Genomic DNA, 25327 nt, shown 5'->3' on the forward strand with positions numbered 1-25327 from the left:
AAATAAATACTTGCTTCCCCCCCCCATTTTTTAAAGCAAATCTTTATTGTGCTCTGTCAAGGCCCAGGTCCACTAATGTTTTTTATATATTCTGCTGAAATTCTAAGCACTTCTGAGATAATCCCTTAGTGTTGTCATCTGTTACTTGAAAGTGCATCGTTTATTTTAAATGAAAATGAAGGTTTCCAATGCATAATGCCAGTATATGAGGTTAATGATGTCTATTAATGTCAGTGAGTCTACTCTGAGAAGGAATGAATGGAGACAAGGTCTAAATGAACGTAATATATTCCTATCATAGCTATGTAAGACTTTACCAAAAGAGTAACAACAACAAAAAAAAATAGGCCCGTGGCTAACAGCCAACGGTACAATGACTAAAATATCTTACGTACATCGCAACGCAAAATTCTTACAAAGGTATGTGATAGAAATATATTATGTTCATTTAGACCTTGACTGCATTCATGCATTGATTGGTCAGGGTTTATGTCCTCCCTGGGTTTTCTAGTCTGAATCAGACTAATATTGAATACCACCCAACATAGTTAATGTTCCCCACTCCCAATCATCTACACATAGATATATCTGTGTTTAAACTGTTAGAAGTTGAGAGAAGACTAGCTGGTGTGGTTTGGCGATCCTGTATTCAGTGCTCATTGGCCCTAGTTTTAAATACTTGTTAAAATGCCTTACTGTTATGACAGCAGAATTGGTGCAAGTACATGATCAGTACTGGAAATACTACCTTAGGAAAGGCCACTGGAAGCTGCTGTTCTTACTTCCATCTATATGTTTTCTTTTTCTTTCAGACCTGTTATCCGACCCCTCCCTAGTCAGCAGATGTTTGAACATGTGCAAAAGAGGCATCATGTATTTTTTCTTTACATCGGTGGAGAATCGCCATTAAAGGTTTGAAACCTCATTATTTTTTTGTTTGCTAATTACAAAAAAGTAAAAGTTTTGGTCCATGCTTCCTAAGATGTTCTAGTAGTTAGCATTTCAGCTAAGTACATAGCTGCCAAGTTTAAAAGTATACTTAAAATTGCAGCTTCAAAGAGATTGTGTTCAAAATAAATTCAGTGTAACGAGGTGGGTATATTTCATAATATGATAAGAGAATAGCAATCCACCCCCCAGTTAATCATCTCTTGAAAATATAAAACTGGAACTGCAGATTGTGGTATGAGATACTAAAAGCACAATATAAATTGGACTGATGGTAGGAAGGGAAGAATAAGAGAATGCTGCTATGGTTGCCTGGCATGTTTATGACAATTTGATCAGTGGGGGATGGATGACAATTTAGAGATCTATTTGTCTCTACGTAGTCATACAACACCATCATAGAGTGGGGAACTTGCAGCTTAAGGTCTGCGTATTGCCTTCATTTTAATTTTATGTGGGTTGTGGGGAGGGAGAGAAGGAGAGTATGAGGGGGAAGACAGAATGGATGGAGTGAAAGAAGAAGAGTAAAAACGTTCTCTGCAAGTACAGACTTCTGGCAAGAGTAATCTGTCCCTCCCCCAGAAGCCTGGAAAAGGGAGTAGCCTTGTTCATCAGTAACTTCAACCCTGCTCACCACCAGTATGTGCCCCTCAACCAAAAAAGGTTCCTTGTCCTTGCTTTGGATGCTGAAGAAAAAACATTTAGCAATGAAATATGTACAACTGTGTTTTGTTATCTAAGAAGTCTGAGAAACTATCTTAAAATATCTATTTGTATTTCCACAGGAAAAATACATAGAAGTTGCTTCCGAACTAATTGTTTATACCTACTTTTTTTCTGCCTCAGAAGAGATACTACCTGAGGTAAATTTAATAAATATAACTTATATGAACTAACACTGTTAGATTAATGTTAAAAAAGCCCCCACAGCTCTTACTATATTATGTTGATTTAGCTTTACATGAATGCAAGAATAGTCATTTTGGCTGATATCCATAGAGGTAGTTGTGCTAGTGCAAGGATTTCTGCTTGCACAACCTAAACTTCCTCTCCCTCTCCTCTCCCTGTGTGACCCCTGCACCCTCCCCAAATCTGCTCTTGGGGCTGAGGAAACCCCAGAACAGATATAGGGGTTGTGAGTGAAGAAGAGGGTGGGCAAGTTTTGATGTGCAGTCAAAAGTCCCTGCATTAGCAAATCTACTTCATTGGGTAATGCCCCTTTAAGACTTTCTCCACAACTGGAAAAGAGCCATTTAGGTGTGACAATGGAACTTGTCCTGTTACGGCTTCGTGAGGCAACTACAGCTGATAAGGCAAGGCACTGTTAAATTTGAAAAGCAGCTTGTTTCATAGGCTATGGGCTTTTAAATTAAGAAGAAGTCTCTAATTGGGCATACAGTTCAGTTACACTTGCACAGTTCAGATCTGTCTCTTCTTGAAGTCTTTGAAAAGGGGGCAGGGGCTGCTTCAGGGTATGATTTTTGTGTGTGTGCAAGGTAGACATCAAGCTGTTGGGAGTATAGTTGTGTCGTGTCCTGTTGCCACTCGGCAAGTGAAAGGGGAAACGGCGATTTCATTCACTTCTTGGGAAACAATAGGTGATGAAAGTGGATACATAGATCACCCTGCACTGCTCCTAAGAACCCCTAATTCCTGATGAATTAGAGGCCATTCTTTTTGCTAGCCCACCCACCATCACTCTTAGCCTTCCAGTAAGTAAATGATGTATGTACTTTCCTCGGCTTTCTTTTCTTACCCATGCCATCTACCCTCCACACACATGAACTTGAGTAATGGTTTGCATTATTAGGTTACAATGATATGGAACATACACCATTTGCAGAACATGTGGCTATATGCAGTTGCCTTGATGGCCGGAATGATTTCATGCTTGCTCTATACCAAGTATTTTCCTGGGCAAAGTATGTGCTACTAGCTGCTTGCTTACATAGACTTCTGGGGAACTGTTTGTGGAGCTTCCCTACCTTGCCCCATGCATGTCCTTGGCAGGGATAGGATAATATCCTTTGCTTGTGTTACCACAGGTTGGAACTATAAGTCTTCTCATTAATATTTTGTATTATTCCATGTATAATATGTTGCTTTACAATTAGTGTCATTCACTTGTAAATCTATCCTGTGGTATTCTTAAGATTGGCATATCTCATCCTAGTTTGCATTCTGATGCAAACAGAAGTTTAAAAGTTTTATTTTGGGGAAAAGATGTTAATACTTTATCAACCCATTCAGTACTATACTAAGGTTTTAAAAATGGTGGAGTTTCCATTTGCATAGATATAATAGATAGTTAACATTTATTATTTATTAACATGATGATATCAGGACTCTCACACACTGATGTTTGACAGAACAAAATGCATTGGAGAACAACTTAATACCTCTTCAGTGTTCATTGTGGTCTGCATGGTGAGGGAAGGAGAGTTTTTCTTCACTTATTCTATTAAAAAAACCCAACTTGTGCTCCAATATTTTTCCTAAGCCTTCACCGCTGTCACCATTTAATATCACTTATGCCCTTTGAACCCTTAACTTTCCAATAACCCTGGTAACTGGGATATAGGTATGGTACAAAGCCAGTCAAATGTAGTTAATATATTTAACAAATATATTAATGCTTGTTTATGAGAAGATTATGTAGTGCTTCTTTGGTCGCTTTAATATAGTACTGTCACTGTAAATGGATATATACTTTGCTGACTTGTTACTGTCACTTTAAAAATCACCAGCTTATTTTACACTATTACTGAACTAAGACAGCTTTGAGGAAGCAGTTAGTTACCCTATTAAAGCTCTTTTCCAGATTGGTTTACCCACCCCAGTTAAGCCTTGCCAGCACGATAACTGAGGACTTTGGTTGAAACCTCTGTTTCAGCCCCTACTGACCTATTGAAGTGCAGGTCTGTGTTTGCTGTCCTGTCCTGGAATCTTCCTCTGGCTGTTCTACCAGACACCAGAGTCTAGCATTCCAGCACAACTTCCTTTCAACTCTCCCTCGGTGCTAAGCCAAGTGATTCAGCTACCCCAACAAGTCTTTGATCACCAAGCCACTCTGCCTTCCCCTCAGGTTTTCTTTCTACTTCCTTTATCCTCTGCTGCCTTTTTCTTCTTTCGGCTGTCCACCACAAGTACCAGCGGAACTCTGACTGACTGACTAACCACCTCCCTCATTACAATGTACATTACAATGCAAATGACAGAACACATTACACAATACCCATTAAAACACAGTTTAACCAAACAGGATTTCTTCACAGTCTGAAAACTGGATTTTTTAAATAACTTTCATCACAATCATCTGAAACTTTAAACTGTTCATTGAATGCTCTCACTAATTAAGAGCAGACTCTTTAAAAATAGTGGATTCAACAACAAGATCAAAATGCTGTTCTAACTCTAGACTTATTTAAAATGGAATAATCACTCACCATATCATGATTTTCCCATTGTGCTGGCATAGTGTTAAATACATCTCAAGTACTTGTTTGGGGTGGCATGTTTGTTATATGAGGTCGCATCCTGCCATAAAGATGGTCATGGAAGTGCCAAACTCCTTCCATTAAATTAATAATTTAAAAAGCCGCAGGGATGGGGGAAGGAGGTTGAAGATAAAGTTGGAAAGGATATTCATTGCATTTTTGTTCTTTGACAGTATAATTAAAATGTTTCTATTATCTGTATTTCTAGTGACGCTATTCTACCTTTGGGATTTGATGTAGGAATAGCAGTGATGGGGCTTTTTTAATTTGCTTTTACCTAAGCAAAATTACTAATCAACTTAAATTTCAGCATTTCCAAACCTTTCTGCACACAATTGAATACTTTGTACAGTAGGGCCCCGTTTTATGGTGCTTCGCTAATGTGGCGGTCTCAGTTAGATGCAATTAGACTAAAGCCCCACTCATACGGCACTTGTTCCGCTTTTACGGCGGTTTTTGGGCATCGCATGCCATTCTATTCAATGAGTTACACTTTTCAGCAGGGGTCCGGAACGTAACCCGCCGTATGAGTGGGGCCCTACTGTATCTACACTTTTCTCCTTCATAACTGCTGCCTAGTTTTTTCATCATCCAACTGGGAAAAGAGGTTGGGAAGAATATCTATGCGCTAGGGATGCATAGGCAGTGTATTAGGTAGTGATGCTTTTTAAAAAAATATTTAAATGCATATCCTGCCTTTCTGCACATAGCACCCAAGGCAGCTAACAGTTACACCAATAAAAATATCACAAACCATTTTTAAAGGTTAATAATAGAATAAGAGGGAAAACAAATTAAAGACACCAACAGATGTCACATCAAAATATATTGTTGAGCTATAAATTAAAAAGTCAAGTCATCTTTACAAGTCAAAGGATATTGTCCAAATAAATAATAATAATAAATTTTCACCTGACAATGGAAAGACATAAAAGAGAATGGCTAAGTAGGCTTCTCTTGGCAGGAAGTTCCATGGTGCTTTTTGTGTTTTATAGATGTTTATAAGTCCTATACCATAACTGGGAAGTAGACTAAATAAAAGGTTGCAAAAGAGTTTGTTTCATGTGCCATTAAAGTATTTGCTTCATCTTTTGTATTCTTTCTTTCTTTTTATAGTATGTGACACTCCCTGAGATGCCAGCTGTTATAGTCTTTAAAGATGGAACTTATTTTGTATATGATGGTAAGTTCAGGGTCTTGCAGATCAAGAGTGGAGTTGTATGTTGCTATCAAGTTTAGGATTTTTTCCTACATTTTAAGGAACATATCCTCGTCTTGATCTAGATGTTCTCCGTGTTTTTGTAAAAATGTATTGTTGGTAGTGCATTGTCTTTTATAATGTAAAGATACAAAAGTAGTGCCATTCTGGCTCAAACTGTGATTGGTGTCTGGGGCACATATGCCAAATAAGTATGTAGCTTGCATCTCAAAGTAATTTGTTCCTGGTTTCACTAAAGTGTCAATTATCCTTATTTCCCCCCATCTCCACCCACACCAATTTTCTAGTTAAGTTAGCATTCCATGTGCAGTTCTTCAGGTGTTTTGGTGTTCCCTCCCCCTGTTAGGGTTCTTTCCTGAAGGTTTGCTTATTTTTGTGTAGTTCTACAAAAGAGTGGTCCACTCTAAGCAATTCTAACACCAACCAAGGATTGATACTTGGAGAATGAATATGCTGTTAGTAAATACAAAGGGGTTAAAAGAAGGCATCAGTGTTTAACTTTGTCTTCTCTCTATCTCTAAAAAAAAAAAAAGAATATGAAGATGGTGATCTATCATCCTGGATAAACAGAGAGAGATTTCAGGGGTATCTTAATGTTGATGGATTTACTCTCTATGAACTTGGAGACACAGGTAAGATGTCCTTCCTTTAAACTTTTACCATATGTTTAATAACACTTGTGTATGTAAAGTCAACCACAGTTAAAAATGGATGTGTGTTTTATTTTATTTTGCACTTTGTTTGGGACTCTAGGATTGTGTGGATTTTGTGTTTTCTGCCAACACTCGCCATTACTTCTCACTAAAGGGGAGTGAATTCAAGTCCTGTAATCATCCACATGTATTTTGAAATTGTACTATCCCATGAGAACATAAGGTTTTCTGAATACATGTCTCAGCCCATGTTGAATATCAAACTTTTATAGGGAATAGACTATGTATAGAATGCACAGGACATCTTCAGAAACAAGTTTAATGGTGGTGGTGGGGTTCCGACTTAAGGACTTTATTCTACTCCAAACTGTCTTCCTTAAGAGGGCTGCTGCAGTTTGAGGATCTGAAAGACCTTTCCATTTGAGAAAGTGTTTAGTCGCTGGGGATGAGTAGGGTTTTCATTTCAGTGAAATTTTTGAAGCTTATGTCAATGATTTTTAAATAATGTTGTGGTTTCCCAGGCTGATGGCCCTGGGTGATTTCAACTTACATGTCGAGGTTAGTCTCATAGGTCCAGCTCAGGACTTCATGGCTGCCATGACCACCGTGTGGCTGTCCTTAATATCTTCTGGACCAACTCATGTGGCAGGATGCACCCTCGATCTTGTGTTTTGTTCGGGACAGGAAGCTGGTGATCTGAGGGTGGAGGGGTTCTCGGTAGCTCTGTTGTCATGGTCAGATCACCACCTGATTAGGTTTAGACTTTGTGCCCCTGATATTCTTTGCAGGGGTGATGGGCCGATTAAGATGGTCCGCCCCCAGAGACTTATGGATCCTGATAGTTTCCTAAATGCTCTAGAGGATGTTCCCAACATGGCCGGTGCTATGGCTGAAGCCCTGGTCAACCTCTGGAATACGGAGGTGACCTGGGCAATGGATGCTATTGCTCCAAAGCGCCCTCTCCCACCAGGGAAGGCCCGCAATACACCTTGGTTTACTCAAACCTTGGGGCTGATGAAACGGCAGGGACGACGGCGAAAAACTCAATCTGTCTTTGACCGAACATTGGTTAGAGCTCATTTTCGAGGCTACCACGTGGCAGTGATGGTGGCAAAAAAAGCTTACTCCTCTGCCACCATTGCGTCTGCTCAGTGCCATCCAGCTATGCTTTTTTGGGTGGTCTGGGGTTTTTTGGGCTCTGGCCTGACAGCAGACTCTGAACCATCAGTTGCTCACTGTGACACATTTGCAGGCACTTCGCAGATAAAATTGCTTGCATTCAGATTTTGACTTACACTCCTCATCAATTACAGTTGTGCCAGATGTCCCTGTTGCTCCCTCTGGTCATTTTTCTATGGTTACTTTTCAGCTTGTAAAGCCTGAGGATGTAGACAGGATTCTGGGAGAAATGAGGGCCACTACCTGCTCGCTTAATCCTTGCCCATCCTGGCTGGATTGGGAGTGCCTGGTTGGTTGACATATCTGATTAACATCTCCCTAAGGGAAGGCTCTATGCCAACATTGTTGAAAGAGGCTGTGATTAGCCTTTTGTTAAAAAAACCCCTTTATTAGATCCTGTGGATCTTTAATAACTTCCGCCCAGTCTTTAATCTCCCCTTTCTTGGCAAAGTGATTGAGAGAGTGGTGGCAGCTCAACTCCAAGTTTTCCTGGATGAATCGGATTATCTAGACTCTTTTCAATCAGACTTCAGGCTTGGTCATGGGACAGAGACTGCCCTGGTCACCCTGCTTGATGACCTACGCTGGGGGAGATGGGAGAGTGCATACCTGTTGGTGCTGCTAGACCTCTTGGTGGCCTTTGATACCATCGATCATGGTATCCTTCTGAGCCGTCTTGCTGGGATGGGTCTAGGAGGCACTGTTTTACAGTGGCTCCGTTCCTACCTGATGGACAGGACCCAGAAAGTTGTGCTGGGAGAGTACTGCTCGACCCCCTGGCTGTTGGCTATGGGGTACCGCAGGGTTCCGTTCCTTCTCCTGTGCTCTTTAACATTTATATGAAACCTCTGGGAGAGGTCATCCGGAGATTTGGAGTGCAATGTCATCAATATGCTGATGACACTCTCTCTCTCTCATCTGATGGCAGGGTGGGAGTGCTTGTCCTAAACTGGTGCCTGGAGGCTGTGAAGGGCTGAATGTGGGCTAACAAACTGAAACTTAATCCAGACAAGACAGAAGTGTTGCTGGCCAAGGGGAAAACTGCCCCAGATATAGGGATGCAACCTGTTCTGGGTGGGGTTGCACTCCCCTTGAAAGAGCAGGTCCACAGTTTGGGAGTTCTACTGGATCCTGCCCTGCTGCTGAAATATCTGGTGGCTGCAGTAGCCAAGAGTGCTTTTAACCATCTCAAAATGGTCTACCAGCTCTGTCCGTTCCTGGAAGCAGCTGACTTGGCCACAGTGACACATGCATTGGTGACATTGAGGCTTGATTACTGTAACACATTCTACACGGGACTGCCTTTGAAAATGATGTGGAAACTACATTTGGTTCAAAATGCAGCTGCCAGAATGTTAACTAGAGCACGACTCAGGGGGCATATCACCCCTGTGCTTTATCGACTCCACCGGCTCCCAATTTGTTTCTGGGCCCAATTCAAAGTGCTGGTTTTGGCCTTTAAAGCCCTAAACGGCCTTGGACCAGTGTTGTTAAAGGACAGCTTACATCCATATGTTTCTACCCTGGATTTAAGATCATCTGCCTCTGGTCTCCTCTGCATGCCTGGAATGAAAGAAGTTGACAGGCATGTGGGAGAGAGTCATTTCAATTGTGGCTCCCACACTTAGGAATTCCCTGCCCCAAGAATCCTGCTCTGCTCCCTCCCTGATGGACTTCCAGAAACTTGTAAAAACTATTTTGTTCTGGAGAGCCTTTGGTTGGGACTGATGGGTTAGCCTGACACTGTTTAAAGCTTTTTATCTTTTATTTTTATCTTTTAAGTTTTTTTATTCTCACTCCCTCATATCTGTATGCACATGTATGTATGTTTGTATGTGTATGCATAATGCATTTTATGTATTTTAATTGTATTTTATGCATTTTAATTTACTGTAATGTTTGTTTTTAATTGTGTATTTTATTATATATGTGTGCAATTTTATTGTAGCCGCCCTGAGTGCCCTATTGTAGGGTAGAAGGGCAGGATAGAAATATTTTAAATAAATAAATAATGGTTACAAAGCTGTTCTGTGTCTTTGGGGACAGGAGGATACTAAATAAGATATATCATTCTGTAAAGTAGACTTATCTAAATGCAGTTCTACATCTTCTGTTTTTTAGGAAAACTTGTGGCTATTGCAATTATTGATGATAAAAATATTTCTGCTGAACATATGAGGTATGTCGGTGGGTTTTTGTGATAAAACATAACAAACCATTTCAAGTGACATCTCTTGAACTTAATACTGCATGAACATGAACTTGCATCATCCCAGTATCTGTCGGGTCTTTAGATACTGATAAAAAAAAGTCACACATCAAAAGCAAACCATAGGTTTATTCAAATATTCAAAGGAAAAAGGATGTGGTCCTAAGTACACTTACTAGAAAGCGCATCTTATTGAACTCACTGTTCATAGTATTAGGCTGAATTACAGTCAGACATGTGGAACTTCTATACTGAAGCTCATCAAAGAATGCTCATGTAGTGGGTAGCGACACGAAACCGAGTAGAAGCTGGATTTCACACAAAACAGAAGCCCATGGAGAAGTTCAGATGTAGTGGCCAGACAATACCTTGGCCCTCATAAACAGGTTTTATTCTTGTCCGCTCTCTTACCTCTGTGGTGCATTCTGTTTAATTGCTGAAGAGTATCTGTTTATATGTGATTTTTTTTACAGGATGAAGTCTATTATTCAGGATGTTGCCAAAAATTACAGAGATCACTTTCACAGGTACATGCATATATTTAATAATTATTTATTCCTATTTGTGTGTACTCAAGTGTTAAGTAGTTTGACTAAAAATGCAAATTCTAGCAGTTTTGATTGTGATACAGTAGGGCCCCGCTTACCGGTGCTTCACTTCCCGGCTTTGATTTCACTTTTTTTAAGCCGATTTTGCCATTTTGCGTCATTTTCGCGCGACGGCACCATTATATTCAATGGGGTTCCGCTTTACGGCGATTTCCGCTTTACGGCAGGGGTCCGGAACGGAACCCGCCGTATAAGCGGGGCCCACCTGTACTTAAAGAATTCATTTCTAGGTAATCTTAAAACTATGTATAAAAATCCGCAAAATTTAGAAAAAAAGAAAAGGAACCTTTAATTTTTTGGTGTTGCCTTCATTTTGAAATGTGTGTGTGTGTGTCATCTTTTATTGTATTCTATCCTAACTGGGGTCAAACATTTGCTGTCCAATGGAGCACCTTCCAGTATCAAGACTAAATAGAAAATAGGTTCTTCACTGAGAAAGTAGACATGCACAAATAGCCATAAGCAGAAATAGCCATAAGCAGAAATAAGTACTAATGAGATGGAAAAGGTCTTTATGTTAGACCTTAGTTTGATTAGCTCTTTAATATACACTCAAATTGATTGACTTACTAATTTAAGCTGCAACTATCAGCCTTTTGAAAATATAACCATTGGTTCATGCAGAGCAAGATCTTTTTTCCTTGTTTTAGCTCTTGTATATGAACAGACTGCTGGATCCTCAGTTGCAGTAGCCAAATGTTTGTTCTGCCGCTTTTCTGAGAACAATTCCCTGGTCCAGAGGGACCAAAGTTCTGAAGATAGCAAAGCTCTAGTACAATGTTGCCACCCATGGGTTTCATATAACTAAGGGCTGCTCCTCAGGAGGTTATAAAATACTTATGAGGCAAATGATCAAGGGTTTAGGGGAATGCAGAAGCAATGTAAATAATATTCCTGTCTTATCTAGAGCAAGAAAATAAATTGTATAATTCACAAGGGCATCAGATCTGGGGTTTTTAAAAAAGTGTGTGGGGGGAGACACCACAATTTTTAGAACAAAAGCAGCAAACAAGTGGAGGGGTGAGTCTTAACTGTTCTCCTACCCTCAGATAGGCTTGGTACAATGTGTTGCTTATTTAAGGAAATTTCTGCAACTATTGCTCACATTTTCAAACATATATTTTTGTATCCATATGGGCTAGAAACATGTTTAATGGTAACTGAAATGCTGAATTCTGCTCCCAGTACACCAATTTGTATCTTTCTGCACACATCCCTCTATATGTAGCCGTGGGCTGTACACAGCAACCTTTTGCTGTGGGTTCCATGAAGTCTTTTTGCTAAGCCATATAAGCCTTTACATTAGGAGTGAGGAACTAGATTTAGCCAGCAGGCCAGATCTCTAATTCTCCCATTCCCCACAGGCCAACTTTGACAGGTGGGTGGGTCTGCACTTGATGTCAGAACGAACCTGTCAGAGTTCAAGGGAGGCTGCTGTAACCACCAGTCAGCAGATCAGTGACCTTGTTTGAAGACTGACTTTCAGCACCAATCAGTTGATTGGCTGTGGGAGCACGCCTTCAAAGGGGCTTGTTGTAACTGCTGGTCAATGGTTGCAGGGAAGCAGTTTGCATTTAAACTGCTTCCTCCAAATGAAGCATTTCAACCTCTGTAGATCCTCCTAGTGCAGTCAATCCCAACAGGGCTCCCTGTCAGTACCAATCCGCTGCAATCAGGAGAACACTAAATTGGGACCCATGCTGGATATAATTAGGTGTGCAGGCTGGAGGTTCCCCAGTTCTGCTTTATAGACATAATGGTGTCTTGAACTGTGTGCTCAGTTCATGAGCTAGCCATAGGTGTTATAGAAAGTACCATGCTTTGCATCCAACAATAATCTTCTGTAAACTCCATAGAATTTATCTAAATGAGGTCTCTGATAATGGAAGGAGAATTGAGAGAGCTTCTGCAAAAATGACTCCCTTTTACGTACAGACAGCTTTGGTTACCACCTGCTGTCATTATTTTAAGTTCAGTTTAGTTAACATTTTTTTATATTTTGACTCTTAACAGAAACTTCCAGTTTGGCCATATGGATGGAAATGAGTACATTAATAGTTTACTAATGGAGTAAGTATATTTTTTGAGATTTCATTCTATTAATATCATATGTGTAGTAATGTTCCTATTTCAAAACCGAATTCTTGTGTCCTCTGTAAACAGGCTTGCAAATAGCTACACAAAGAGCATATAAATTTGGTAGGTATATGAAATTTGATCAAGAGTCACATTGGTTTTGCAAAATGTAAGATTAGGAGACGTGACTGCATTAATAAGAATTGATTCGACATGTATCTTCCATGGGATCACTTTCTGCCTGAAAAATGATCATATGAATAGACTGTGCCAAAGTTATGCTCTTCACCTAGGTTTATGGTTTGTGAGCTGCTTTGTGTGTGTTTGCATTTGTATTTTGTATAAATAGCTTTTGGATAAGGCCCTTCAATGTGGATCAAAGCCTTCTGACTTCTAAAGAGATCACTTTCATCATATATAAAAACTAAATATTTAAAGTTTGTATATCAGTTTTTCCACTAGATGGCAGTATGGGATAGTCAGCAGGCTTACATAAATAGGAGCTGAAAATGAAGTATATACACTGAGGTGTGTGTGTATACATACTGTGAAATAAAAGGATTACACACCATTAAGGAGAAAAGTATATTAGTATCTTACGACTTTGTTTTACAGCCTTGATGGAACTTGCAGTTGTACTGCTGCTGTTGTTGAGCTTTTGTTGACTAGGAGAGGGGATCAAGGGTCTCAAATTTCCCTTTGAGAGGACCCAGAAAGACCACCCCCAATGGTATTCCATTCTTTCAGCAAAGGAATGGCCCTTGCTGTTCCTGAATAGAGGCAGTAATTATACAAAAAGGCTTGGAACTTTATAATTGTCACCTGTGCTTCCTAGTGGAATTCAGGTATTAGCTATTCTAGCCTTTCCCATAGGTGATAGCAAGGGAAGCATAGCTCTCCTTGTCGTCCACTTGGCAAACCACCATCTAGCGGAAAAAGTGATAGGCACATTCATATACAAACTGAACTACAATAACTTTCCAAACATGTGGCCTCTGTGACATGTCACCAGATGAAGTTGATGAAAGACACTGACCGCTGCAGCAAACAATGGTTTCAGGCATGATGTAGAAATTAGTGCATAAGATAAGCCTGCTGGATCAGACCAATGACTCATCTAGTCTAGTGTCCTGTTCTCACAGTGGCCAACCAGATGCCTGTGGGAAGCTCACAAGCTGGATCTGAGCACAACAGCACTCTTCCCCTCCTGGAGTTTTTAGCAACTGGTATACAGAAGCATGCTGCCTCCAACAGTGGAGGTAGCTAGCCAAAGGCTAACCATCATGGCAGTCTGGGGGAACCCATCTGTCAAGGGTTTCCTTCATCCTGCCTGATTTGCTGACCACTGCTTCAGTCTTGTCTAGGTTTATTTGTAGTATCTTTAGTTCCTCCTTATACTCAAGCACTGGGTAAGTATCAAGACTGTGAGGCCTGTGTCATAAGCAAAGTATGAAGCTGGGCATCATTGGCACACAGATGCATAATCTAATCTAGAAGCCTTCTATGCATGTTGAATAGCGGTGGGGTACTAGTAAAAATGTAGTAAGATTTTTCAGAGTCCTAGGAATGTTATAAACTGTATACCATCACTATCTGATTTGGTTTCCCTGCAAGAAAGAATTTGACTATCAGTCCCATAGATAGAGTAGCCCCACAGTCAAGTTATGGTCTACTAGACACTAATATAATATGGCCGCAGGTTTGTTTTTCATCTTAAACCTTCTAACAAAGGTCCAGAAGTTTTTATAATTCATAGGCACTCTGTTAACGAAATAAATACTGATATTTTTTTTTCTTTTTTTAGTTGCTGACTTGTTTGGTTTTACTGTTTCAGTGATCTGAAAATTCCCACTATTGTTGTATTGAACACATCCAATCAGCAGTATTTCCTACCTCATAAACCCATTGAGAGCACCGAAGATATGGTTCAGTTCATTAATGAGATCCTGGAAGGCACTGCAGAAGTAAGCCTTTCACTATTATTCAAAATCGCTTTAACAGCTTCTTGAATGGCCCCCAAACCTAACAATTGGTTAGCTATCTTACTGCATTTCTATTAGCTTGCTAGGCTGTGTTTTCCTAATGTTGCTTGAAAAGTAGAGTTCTGGATACCACTGCTAATAGATCTTTGCATTTTGAGTGTTGATAGTATAGTTAACTATAGGTCTTTGAACCATGGGGAGATTTTAGTTGCATTAACGAAGACTTCTAATGAGATGAGAGAACTGGAAGGAATGAAAAAAAATAAGCAGAAAAATCTCAGTTCCAAGACGGTGAATGGGCAAATGGCAGCCACTTGAATGTAATTCATGTTAAAACTGTTGTGTTTGATATTTCATATTTTGCAAAATGACCATTCCTGGAGGGAAGAAAAAAGCCACAAAAAGAGCTCCTTTTATGCAAACTAGTTTTGTAATTGGATGGAGGAGGTATTTCTTGGGAAGGAATGAACACACATGCTTCTGACAGTAATTTCAAAATATAAGTGATGATTTTGAGATGCAGACCTCTCTCTCTTTATAAGTAACAGCAAGTCTATGACAGAGTGGCTAACCTATGGCCCATCATCCCTGACCATTGCTCATGGTGGCTGACGCTGATGTGAGATGGAATTCAACATCTAAAAGTCCACAGGTTAACCACCCTGGCCTAGAGAAAGGATGATTGACAGTGGGGGACTGGAATGTTGGGTAGAGCTAGAGGAACTGATAGAGAGTGGGGTAGAAAATGACAGAAGAAGTTACACATTGTGGGAGAACATGGGATGAGAGAGAGATCAGTGTTCTGGCCAACTCCATTGGATTCAGACTCACTGGTGTGTTTTTCTCTGTTAATTTTAATGTGAAATCTCAGCTTAGAGCATTTCATAAATTAGCTTAAATATTACACAAAACACTACGTAACTAGGCAGCACAGCATAATTAGGCTGAAGCTAATACGTTGCCACAGCAATTAGAAACCCCCTTGAAACCCTTTGAATAGGCTCAGGGCAGGCATTCTGTTTGTATGGGGAGGTTTTCTCTGTATGGAAATGGGTGACAAATCTGGCAGTCCTACAAAGAGGTTGAGAAGCAGATGCTATCTGTGAGCACTTGTGTATCTGCCTGTGTGTCCTTGGCAGTGGCAGTACTTTATTGAGATTCTCCTCAGACACCCCCTTTGGTTGAGCCTCTGATCCCCCCTCCTTAGGCACAAGCAGCGGTGGCTTGAATGACAGTGGTGGGCTGCTGGGAAGGAAAGGTGCTGGTTCATTGTCAGTGTTTTGTCAGTTGTAACTGGAACTACATGGGCAGTACTGTCACTCTCAAAAGTGCTGAAGCCTTCTGTTTCAGTCTCCTCCTGCAACCTACTGGGCCCCTCCTCCCTAGCACCCCAAACTTCCTCCTCCTCTTGACCACTGCAGGAACTCTCCATGGGACCCATGACAGTCAGTAAATATGTAAACAGAGTTGGGATGGTGGAACAGAGGTAGTTGTACTAGGGTAGAATATTGAGACTCTGGAAACTATATATGCATTTAAAATCTACTTGTTCCAAACATTGTATTTCTTAATTAAATTAAATTTAGCTGTGTTCCAGTCTGGGTGGTTTAAGAAACAGATATCTCATCCCATGTGTGATGTTGGACTGAGCCTGAGTCAGTATATAAAGGGAGAGTCTTGTTGCTCTTTGCAAGTCATTAGATTGTGACAGTCAGAATCTAATAAAAATGTGCACTCAGTGGAGTAGCTGGGAAGAACTAATTTTAGGGATAGCCTGGGGATAGGTCCTGCAAAGGGTCCCAGGAATGTCACAAGAAGGTAACTTCTCCTCCAATGGCAAAACTGTATTTCTGAAAGACATTATTAATAAGGCTACATGGTGAAGAAAGGTAAATGAAAGCTGAAATTTAGTTGATTAGTACTGGTGGCTGCTTTTATCTTTGAAATTGCAGGCGCAGGGTGGAGATGGAATTCTTCAGCGAATTAAGAGAATAATTTATGATGCCAAGTCTACTGTGGGAGTAAGTAAAGTCCTATCTCAGTTAAATTGTGTATATGCCTGTCAAATTTAAAATGGGTACAGCTCTTGCCAAACATCTAATTAAATCACATAGAATAAAGGTGGCTGATCTGTGGCTTTCTAGATGTTGTTGCACTCCAGTTCACATCAGTTCGAGACAGTGGCCATGGATGATGGGATTTGTAGTCCAATATCTGGCAGACCACCCCTGACATGAAGTTTTAATATAATATCCCACCAAAAGGGAAGGCATCACCCCCAAACTATATTTACCATATCTCAATGACACATAGCATGAAACACCTGTGGAGCAGTCAATTAACCAGGAGGACATGATGTTGCAGTGCTGTCCCCCAGCCTCCCTGTTATCCAGGCTTACAGTTAACCCATAGTTATTTATTGATTTATATACCACTTATATGCCCAAACTGCTGCTAAGTGGCTGGCTTAGAACAGGCTGTGGCAGAACCTCAATTCCTCTTATCAGATCTCTCATCTCTGGCAAGAGTTCCTTTCTCTCTTTTTCCCCCACCTCCCCTTAGCCTTCTTCTTGTTAACGTTAATAACAACAACATATAATAGCCTGGCAAATGTGATTTAAGATTCCCAGCAGATGCTAATGCTGGGATAAATTCAAGGTTTAAATAATTATAAAGTAAATACTGTATTCATTGTTTAATGCTTCATAATAAATAAAGCATTTTTTTTCATTTTTGAGCAAAAAGAATATTATGTCCCCACTCAGCCATGAAGCTCACTTGGTGCCCTTGGGTCAACCTAACCTGCTTCTCTTAACCTAACCTACCTCACAGGCTTGTTGTGAAGATAAAATGAAAAGGGGGAGTGCCATGTATACCATTTGATCTCTTTGAATAACAAAAAAAAAACATTTAAGTGTGTATACCAGCAGCACCAGTGCACTCCCAAGAATCCCCATATTCCACCCATGGATGGGAAAGCAACACTAGAAATATAAACACATGCAAAGCCAGGAAAACAGCTGTCCCTCCATGCTTTGCTTGCTACATTCTTATAGCAAACAAAAATGGTTCTCTGAACATGTACAATTTCACATTTTTAAACTCACTTAACTCATCATTGTTTTGTTTACTTCCTGCCTTAGGCTGCAATCCAAAACACACTTACCTGGGAGTAAGTCCCATTGAACCCAATGGAGCTTACTTCTGAGTAGAATGTATTGGATTGCAGCCTTAGACCAGTTCCCAGCTTTTCATCTGAACCTATCTCACATGGCTGTTGTTAAGGTAAAGGAGGTATAAAATGACTGCACGAAGGGAATTAGTGCTTGAATCACAGGCATCAAATTTACTTCCTTTAACTAAAGTGATGAATCTTGTAAAGGGAGGGGCATGCTTTGTTCTCTCTCTCCCCCCCCCCAATTAGTGAACCTCCAGGCTTCAACCAATCTGGCATGATTATTGTGTGTTTAGCTTGTAGTCAAGTGAGATTCCCAAGTTGGTGTGCACAACAGCAGAGCTTGGAAAAGTTACTTTTTTGAACCACAACTCCCATCAGCCCCAGCCAGCATGGCCACTGGATTGGGCTGATGGGAGTTGTAGTTCAAAAAAGTAACTTTTCCAAGCTCTGCACAACAGACCCTCTCACCGTGAACCTTTCTCTTCCCTCATAAGAAAGCCTAGGCTGCAATCCAGTACCCATTAAACAGAAAGATGCTTACTTCTGAGTAGATGTGTACACCATGGGATTTTCCCTGGATACCAGTCCATCACATGGGTTAACCTGCCATCTGGAGTTCAAGCACAGGAAATGCACTGTAGCTTTGAGGAAGTAGTTAGCCATTGCTGGCTGGCCAGTTCATTTCCTCTTCTGGTCCAAGGCAGATCTCTCAGTCCTGGCTCTCACATCTTCTACTATGTGAGTTCTAAACTTTTTTTCCTCTCCACTTCTCTCTCCCTTGACTTTTAATTAGACTTAGTATTAAATAAATAAGGATCCCCCTCTTGTGGGGTGTTTTTCTCCTGGGGGGAGCTTGGTTTTTTTCATTGCCTCCACACAAAAAAAGGCTCTGGGGGTGGGCTCAAATCCTTTTAATCCACAGAAATGACTCTTTTTTCTGCTGCCATGCCCTGTTCTCGGGGAACCTGTACAGCAAGATTTCCTGAGGTTCCTGCCTTTTTCTAAGGGAACCAAGAGGCAGTTGAACTGGCAGCCAGAGTCTATTCAGATGCTACCTTTCGTGCCCCTTTCTGTGACTTGTCTTAAAATGAATTGGCCTCTACAAGCCAGCAACAGCTATTTCCTCAAAGCTACAGTGCATTTCCTGTCCTTGAACACCAGATGGCAGGTTACCCATATGATGGACTGGCATCCAGTAAAATCACCTTTCAGGTGAGAACCAATGGTTCATTATTTAACATCCACTCCCACATACTTATATAGAGTACCTGATGTCAAAGACAGATTACCAGGAGAGAGCAGCTATAAGCCAAAAAGAAGCTATGGGGAGGGAAAAACAGCAGCTCCTTAGGACCTCAGGGATTCCTGGTGTCTGAACAACTGAATCACTCATCAATCACAGCTGTGACTTCACTCATTGGCTAAAAACACAGAAAGTGGGATCAGTCAAGCTGGCTCATCTCACAGAAATTGTGGGGGTGGGGAGAGCTCACATTTTGCTTCATAAGTCTTTCTAAGAAGGTGAGAGACTTACTACTTTAAAAAAATGAAAGCTGATGGACTGGCCCCCCGTCTGATATTTCTGTACTCCCAGTGCTTGTCTCTTGGCAGCCCTGGACCCTGTCTGAGTTGGTGGTACAAGACCAGCCAGCCTCCCAGTTGGTAGTGCCTGGCCCAGGCACTATTGAAGCTCTGCCCATGTCTGAGGAACAGGTGTATGTATACACATGGTTGAGGGGCAGAAGGAATTGGAAACAGTGAGGTCAGGGGAAAATAAAATACAGAAAGTAAAAATGTAATTGAGAGTGGTAATTCACGAACAGTGGTTAATAACTGACATTATGGCATTAGGAAGCCAGTTAGTAATCAGAGCGACCATTCTGGAGCAAATGATATTCTGAGGAAGACACCAACATGAAACCACTGAATACAATGTTATCACTTGTGGATTGAACCAAGATCATACATGTGTTAATTGGCTTATCGGTGCAAGGATGTCTGTCAGAAATGTTTGTGAATTATAACTATTACTTACACAATTATAATCATCAGTGCGTTTCTGCATTTCATTTTCCCCTTACTGTTTACAAGCACCACCATCCCATGTGTGTATATATACCTACAATGTGGGATAATACTTCATACATCTGATAAAGTAGACTGTAGTCCAAGGATGACGATGATGATGATGAATTTGTTCATCTTTAAAGTGCCACAAGACTTTCTGTTTTTTTCTGCAAAAGATAATGTGGCTACTTCACTGGAAATCATTTAGATGTTGTAGAAGTGTCGCTGATGGCCAATTATTTTTCAACAGTCTGTTTTCAAGAGTTCCCCCCTTCTGGGCTGCTTTCTCTTTGGTCTACCACTGGGTGTCATCAGCATCATGTGTTATGGAATTTGTACTGCTGACACTGATGGAGGGCCAGATGAAGCTGAGGCATCTAAGAAGGAAACAACAGGCAGGGAGCTGACTGATGAAGGCACTGAAGAAGAACAAGAGGAAGAAAACAGTGAGAACCCTTTAGAACTTCAGGGTGGAGAACAAGAACAGAAAACTATACTGGAAAAGAAAAAAAACTAAATTGCTTTTTTCCCTGTAGAATTGCAAAATAGAGACTTATTTATTGAATTCATCTATTTACCTGTGACCTTCAAAGATGAGGACTTTTTTTGTTTTACATGCATGTGTTCCAGTTGTTTGGCTGTAAAGATGAATGGGTGGGTTTCAAAGTCCTTTGCTATATCCTGCTAAAGCAAATTAAGGAATATACATGGGCTTTTTTACAATGATGAACTTGAAGGATGCTTTTTCCCTCTTCTAGCTGCTGATAACAGTGGTTAAAAAATATTTTAACAATTTTGCCAACGTAAATAAAGCTCTTAAAAAAAAGAAGAAGAGGAAGCAGGAATGTTCTCAGCCAAGAGTGAAATATGTAAATACTACTGAGCTTTAGAAACAATGGGAAATATGCCTGTGGGACCTTACATAAATGCTTTTTTTAATACTACAGCTTTGAAAAGCAATACCTTTTTCATTTTTAAAGAAAAACTTAAGTTCTAGATAATCTGTTACAGAAATCTCATGGCAGTGCTAAAGACAAGTAGTGCAGTCTCCCTAGAGTTGCAGGTTTTTTATATGCAAGTTTAATAATATTCAAGATAGCATTTGCTTACTGGGTCCATTTGCTGTTGCATTATATTGATCCAATATGGTGCATTATTAAAGATTTACTTATGTATTTAACTTAAAAGAAAAATACTCAGCTTTTAGATGAGGTTTCTCCAAATCTGAGGGCTGCATTTGTTCATGATGACATTAGTGGAATAATTTTTCTGTGTGTCTACTGCACAGTTAATGACAAGTGTTTCTTCAGTATGCCAAAATATTTTTCGAGTGGGTTAAATCATCTGGCAACTCTGATTTCTGCAAGTGAAACGTGGTTACTTGAACAAATATTTTATTGGCTTGTTATTGGTGATACCTGCATTTGACATCCCAACTACATGATGATTGGGGAGGGCAAGTTAATTATCTCTAGCACTGATAACTTTTATAGAAAAGGGAGGTATTTGTCAGTGTAATGCATTTTCATTAACTGTTTAATCATATAAGTCATCTTTAATACTGCCCCATGCCATTGAAAGCAAATAAGCTCTCTCCAGAGTTAAGATCTCAAGGGATAAGCTTATAAGGTAGTGTTTGGAGTATTGATACCATGGTGATTACCATAGCAACCAAGCCTGTGCTGCTCATTTTCAGGACTAAGAATGTGTCACATTCAATTGGAAAACTGAAACACAACAGCTTCCAAGCTTGTGGGTCATGGTACAACAGGTATAATATGTATGTCTACATAGCATGTACATTCTCAAAATATTCAAAGAAATTTTAAGCTTGAATAAAAAAAGTTTAAGGAATTAAGATGTGAAGTTAGTATCTCCTAAAGGTAGAATACCCCATCCTGTAGACAGAAAATTCTAGTAACATCTAAAACAAAGGAACTTTTACACATTCTAAGCAAACAAGTTTGACTTACAAAGTTTTGTTGATTGGAATAAAATTATGCTGACACTAACATGGCAGTTTTGAAAAAGGGCATGGATTTTCAAAGTAGGACTCTCCTTGGTAAACATGAATAGTGTTTTTAAAAGTAGAAAGCAATGAAAAATGTAAAAGCATCTAGTACTTTTATTGACAATTGTTCTCTAGCCAAAGAATAATTTGCTGTGTTTCATTTATAGGGAACAAATATTTTAACTGTGGCAGTTTCGCTGTATGAGGGAAATTTGCTTCTAGTTTTTGTTTAAATTTAAATCGGGTTGTGTTAGTTCTAAATATTGGGAGAGGTTATTTTATAAATGGTATTTTATTTTCAAAGTGTTTGAGACGTGTTTTGAGTTTTGTCTTGTCCTGTCCTGTGTAGTCGGCTTTTCACATAATTATGGTCTCTTCCAGTGCTGCAAAACTCCCCTATGCTGTAAACTCTAAGATAAAATATCAGCAGGATTCTTAGTATGGGGAGGAAAGTGTCCATCAGACTCTATTGGAATAGCATTTCCTTTTTGTTGGTGTTATATGTTGTTTACGGAAGCAGTGAATGTTCCTGCAAGGCATTTGAATTCAACCTTTTCACATGCTTGCTTAATTTTGTGTTCTTATATATTTGTTCCTTTAGGTATAAATAACAGCTACATGCTATACACTTTTTTATAGTGCAGAACCGTGAGAGTGTGCTTTAAAAAAATCCTAGCATTTATACCAACTATATAATGTTAAGCAGCATTTGAGTGGTTTGGACATGGACAGTTAAAAAGGGTGTGTCTACTATTCAGCTTATGAAATGTCAAACTCCCCTGTGTTTATCAAACTCAAATATACTGCCATTTCATTTCAGCTTCATAACATTGCAGTTAAAGTAGATTTAAGTGAATATTCCCCTTTTTATGTTGGGAATGAAGAAAATGACTATTTTTTTGTTCATGTGAAGAGCTTCATACAGACTGTATCTATTTTAACTTGAATGGCAGCACTGTAACTTTATTTTACCTTGTTGAATTTATCAACTGTAAATGTTTTTTTTCTACAATACAATAATAAAACATTTAAAAATAGTGGATTTTGCTCCTAGGTGCTGCATTTGCCTGTAGTTTGATATACAATTTTCTAACGGAGAAGAGATTTAAGAACATAAGAACCTGCTGATTCAGACCAGAGACCCATATAGTCCAGCATTTTGTCTCCCACAAGGGCTAGCCAGATGCCTCTGTGAAACCCACAAGAGGACATTAGATCAACAGCCCTCTCCCTATTTCCCTATTTTCTCCAGCAACTCATATTCTGAGGCATGTTGCAGCTACTGATCTTGAAGGAAATAAAATAGCCATCATTACTGGTAGCTACTGTGATAGCCCTATCTTCCATAAATTGTCTAATGTCCTTTTAAAGCCATCCAATCTGGTAGCCATCTTATTTATTCATTTTATTTTATTTATTCCATTTATATACCACTTATATTTAAACATTTAAATAAATTAAATCTTAAATTAATATTTAAATATTAAATCATGTTAGCGAATTCCATGGGAAGAATTGTTTCTTTGTCTTGAACCGTCCAACGTACAGCTTTATTGGATAACCCAAATTCTAGTACTATCCACTTTCTCCGCATTGAATTTTACTATATGCAGCTTTACCCTGTGTATGTCCCTTGTTTTGTTTTTTCTTTCTAAATTAAAAAGCTCAAAACATTGTAATCTTTCATCATAGTGGAGTTGTTTTAGGCCCTTGATCATTTTCCAACTCTACAATGTCCTTTTTGAGGTACAGTGACTAGAACTGTGCACAGCATTCCAGGTGTAGTAATACCATATGTTTGTGTAAAGGCACTACAATATTGGAAAACTCATTTTAGATCTAATCTACCAAGGAATTCTTTTTCATGGCTGGCACTCACTCGTTTGAGATTTTCATTTAACCATCCATGATAGCCCTAACTTCTCTTTCCTGGTCTGTAACCATCATCTTAGACCACATTGATGTACAGTATATGTGAAATCAGAATTTTTAGCCCCAATATATATCACTTTATAACTGCATTGTTGAACTGCATTTACCATTTTATTGCCCATTTACCCAATTTGGAGAGATTCTTTCGGAGTAACCCTTCCTTGTTACAACCATTCCGAACAATGTGGAGGTGGTGCAAACTTGACCACCTCACCCTTAATTCCAGATCACTTACTAACAATTTAAAAAGCACAAGTTTCAGTGCAGGTCTTTGGAGACAACGGTTTTTGCATCCTCCCCCATTGTGAGAATGGCCCATTTATTCCTAATCTTTCCTATTCTTTAACATGGTACTTATACTTAAGGGTGTCAGTTCTCTTATCCCATGACTGCAGAATTTATTCTGAAATCTTTGGTGAGGGATATTGTCAAAAGCTTTTTGAAAGTTCAAGGGCACTGCACGATGTGTATGGGATCACCCTTATCTATAGCCTTGTTCACACTCGTGGAGACCTCTAAAAGGTTGGTAAGATGAAACTTGCCTGTACAGAAGCCATGCTGATTGTTCTTCAGCAAGACTTGTTCTTTTCTCCACGGAGGACCGTTTCGCATAACCATTGTAATGGTGAGATGCTAGTACTGCAAGGATAAATTTTCATACATAAGGAAGCAATTGTGTGATTTTCAGCATTCATCAAGATCACAAGGCATCATGATTCCACAAACCTTCCAAACATGGGGAGATGTCTTGTTCTCTGTGCTGCAAAGAAGTTAGAGAGTTGATTCAGTGTAAGATTGAGTATTTACTGTCATCTTGCCATATAATTAGTGTAAATCTTAGGAACACAGGAAGCCGTCTTACACTGAGTCAGACCACTGGTCCATCTAGTTCAGTACTGTTTACACTGACTGGCAGCAGGTCTCCAGGCTTTCAGGCAGTGAATCTTTCCCAGCCCTACCTCGTGATTGAACCTGGGACCTTCTGCATGTGAATCAGATGCTCTGTCACTGAGCCACAGCCCTTCCTCAAATCTTCAAATGGTATGTCAAAATACTCCTTTTAGGGGAGGTTTATTTTCATACATTTTATGTCATTAAGAAACTTAAAGGTTGCATAAATAACTGCAATTGTCCTTAAGATTGTTGTTATAATAACTTAGTCTTTTAAGTGCTCTCTAAAAATATTCTTAAGAGGGAAGTCACAAAAACCAGTTAGGGTTTTCACAGAGATCTATTCCAATAAAAAATAGTCAATTTGGAGCTCTCTATGTGTAGAGACTCTTTCTGGTCCTCATAGTTTCTATGCAATATGGTGGAAAGCTTTTCATATAGTGACAAAAATGGAATCATCTGTGTGATCACAAATTAGGCTCATACTCAGTTTGATGCTGCTGCTGAGTGTTTATTGTGATGTTCAGATGTATGTTCCAATGCAATAACCATCTTGTAAAAATATAATGCGTGCAAAGACAGAGGCTGGAGGTAGCTCGTGGCAAAACAAGTGCATCATGTGGATAGAACTAGGGGTTAGCTTGAACCCTGTTTCTCTCCATAGGTTTGGTTGCTTTGTGGGGGTTTTTTGGGGGGAGGGGTCTGTGTATGGCATTGTAGAGGATTCTCAGTTTTAATCCAAAGTGTATATAGAGGCAGCCCTCAGTTTATCCCTTCATTGTGACAGCATATTTTGTGTCTGCCATGATTGCAGAAATAAAGGAAGGTTGTCTGCATAGGTCAGTCTGCAATGTTAGGTTCACTTTGGAATGAACAT

General features: G+C 39.7%; 1 protein-coding gene across 3 annotated transcripts in view; it reads left to right on the top strand.

Annotated features, from left to right (window-relative positions):
* TMX3 (thioredoxin related transmembrane protein 3) overlaps positions 1 to 22664 on the top strand; it is a 34394-nt gene extending 11730 nt beyond the window's left edge. For all 3 annotated transcript variants that reach the window (XM_061594668.1, XM_061594664.1, XM_061594676.1), the window contains 10 exons: positions 813 to 912; positions 1734 to 1811; positions 5562 to 5628; positions 6198 to 6296; positions 9618 to 9675; positions 10179 to 10232; positions 12327 to 12383; positions 14224 to 14353; positions 16324 to 16392; positions 19867 to 22664. In XM_061594668.1, coding sequence (XP_061450652.1) covers positions 813 to 912; positions 1734 to 1811; positions 5562 to 5628; positions 6198 to 6296; positions 9618 to 9675; positions 10179 to 10232; positions 12327 to 12383; positions 14224 to 14353; positions 16324 to 16392; positions 19867 to 20133 — 979 coding nt within the window. In that variant the 3' untranslated portion in view covers positions 20134 to 22664. The remainder of the gene's footprint in view (positions 1 to 812; positions 913 to 1733; positions 1812 to 5561; positions 5629 to 6197; positions 6297 to 9617; positions 9676 to 10178; positions 10233 to 12326; positions 12384 to 14223; positions 14354 to 16323; positions 16393 to 19866) is intronic.
* Positions 22665 to 25327: the final 2663 nt, after the last annotated feature.

This window comes from Rhineura floridana, chromosome 1, assembly GCF_030035675.1.
Source record: "Rhineura floridana isolate rRhiFlo1 chromosome 1, rRhiFlo1.hap2, whole genome shotgun sequence".
In the NCBI taxonomy this organism is placed as follows: domain Eukaryota; kingdom Metazoa; phylum Chordata; class Lepidosauria; order Squamata; family Rhineuridae; genus Rhineura; species Rhineura floridana.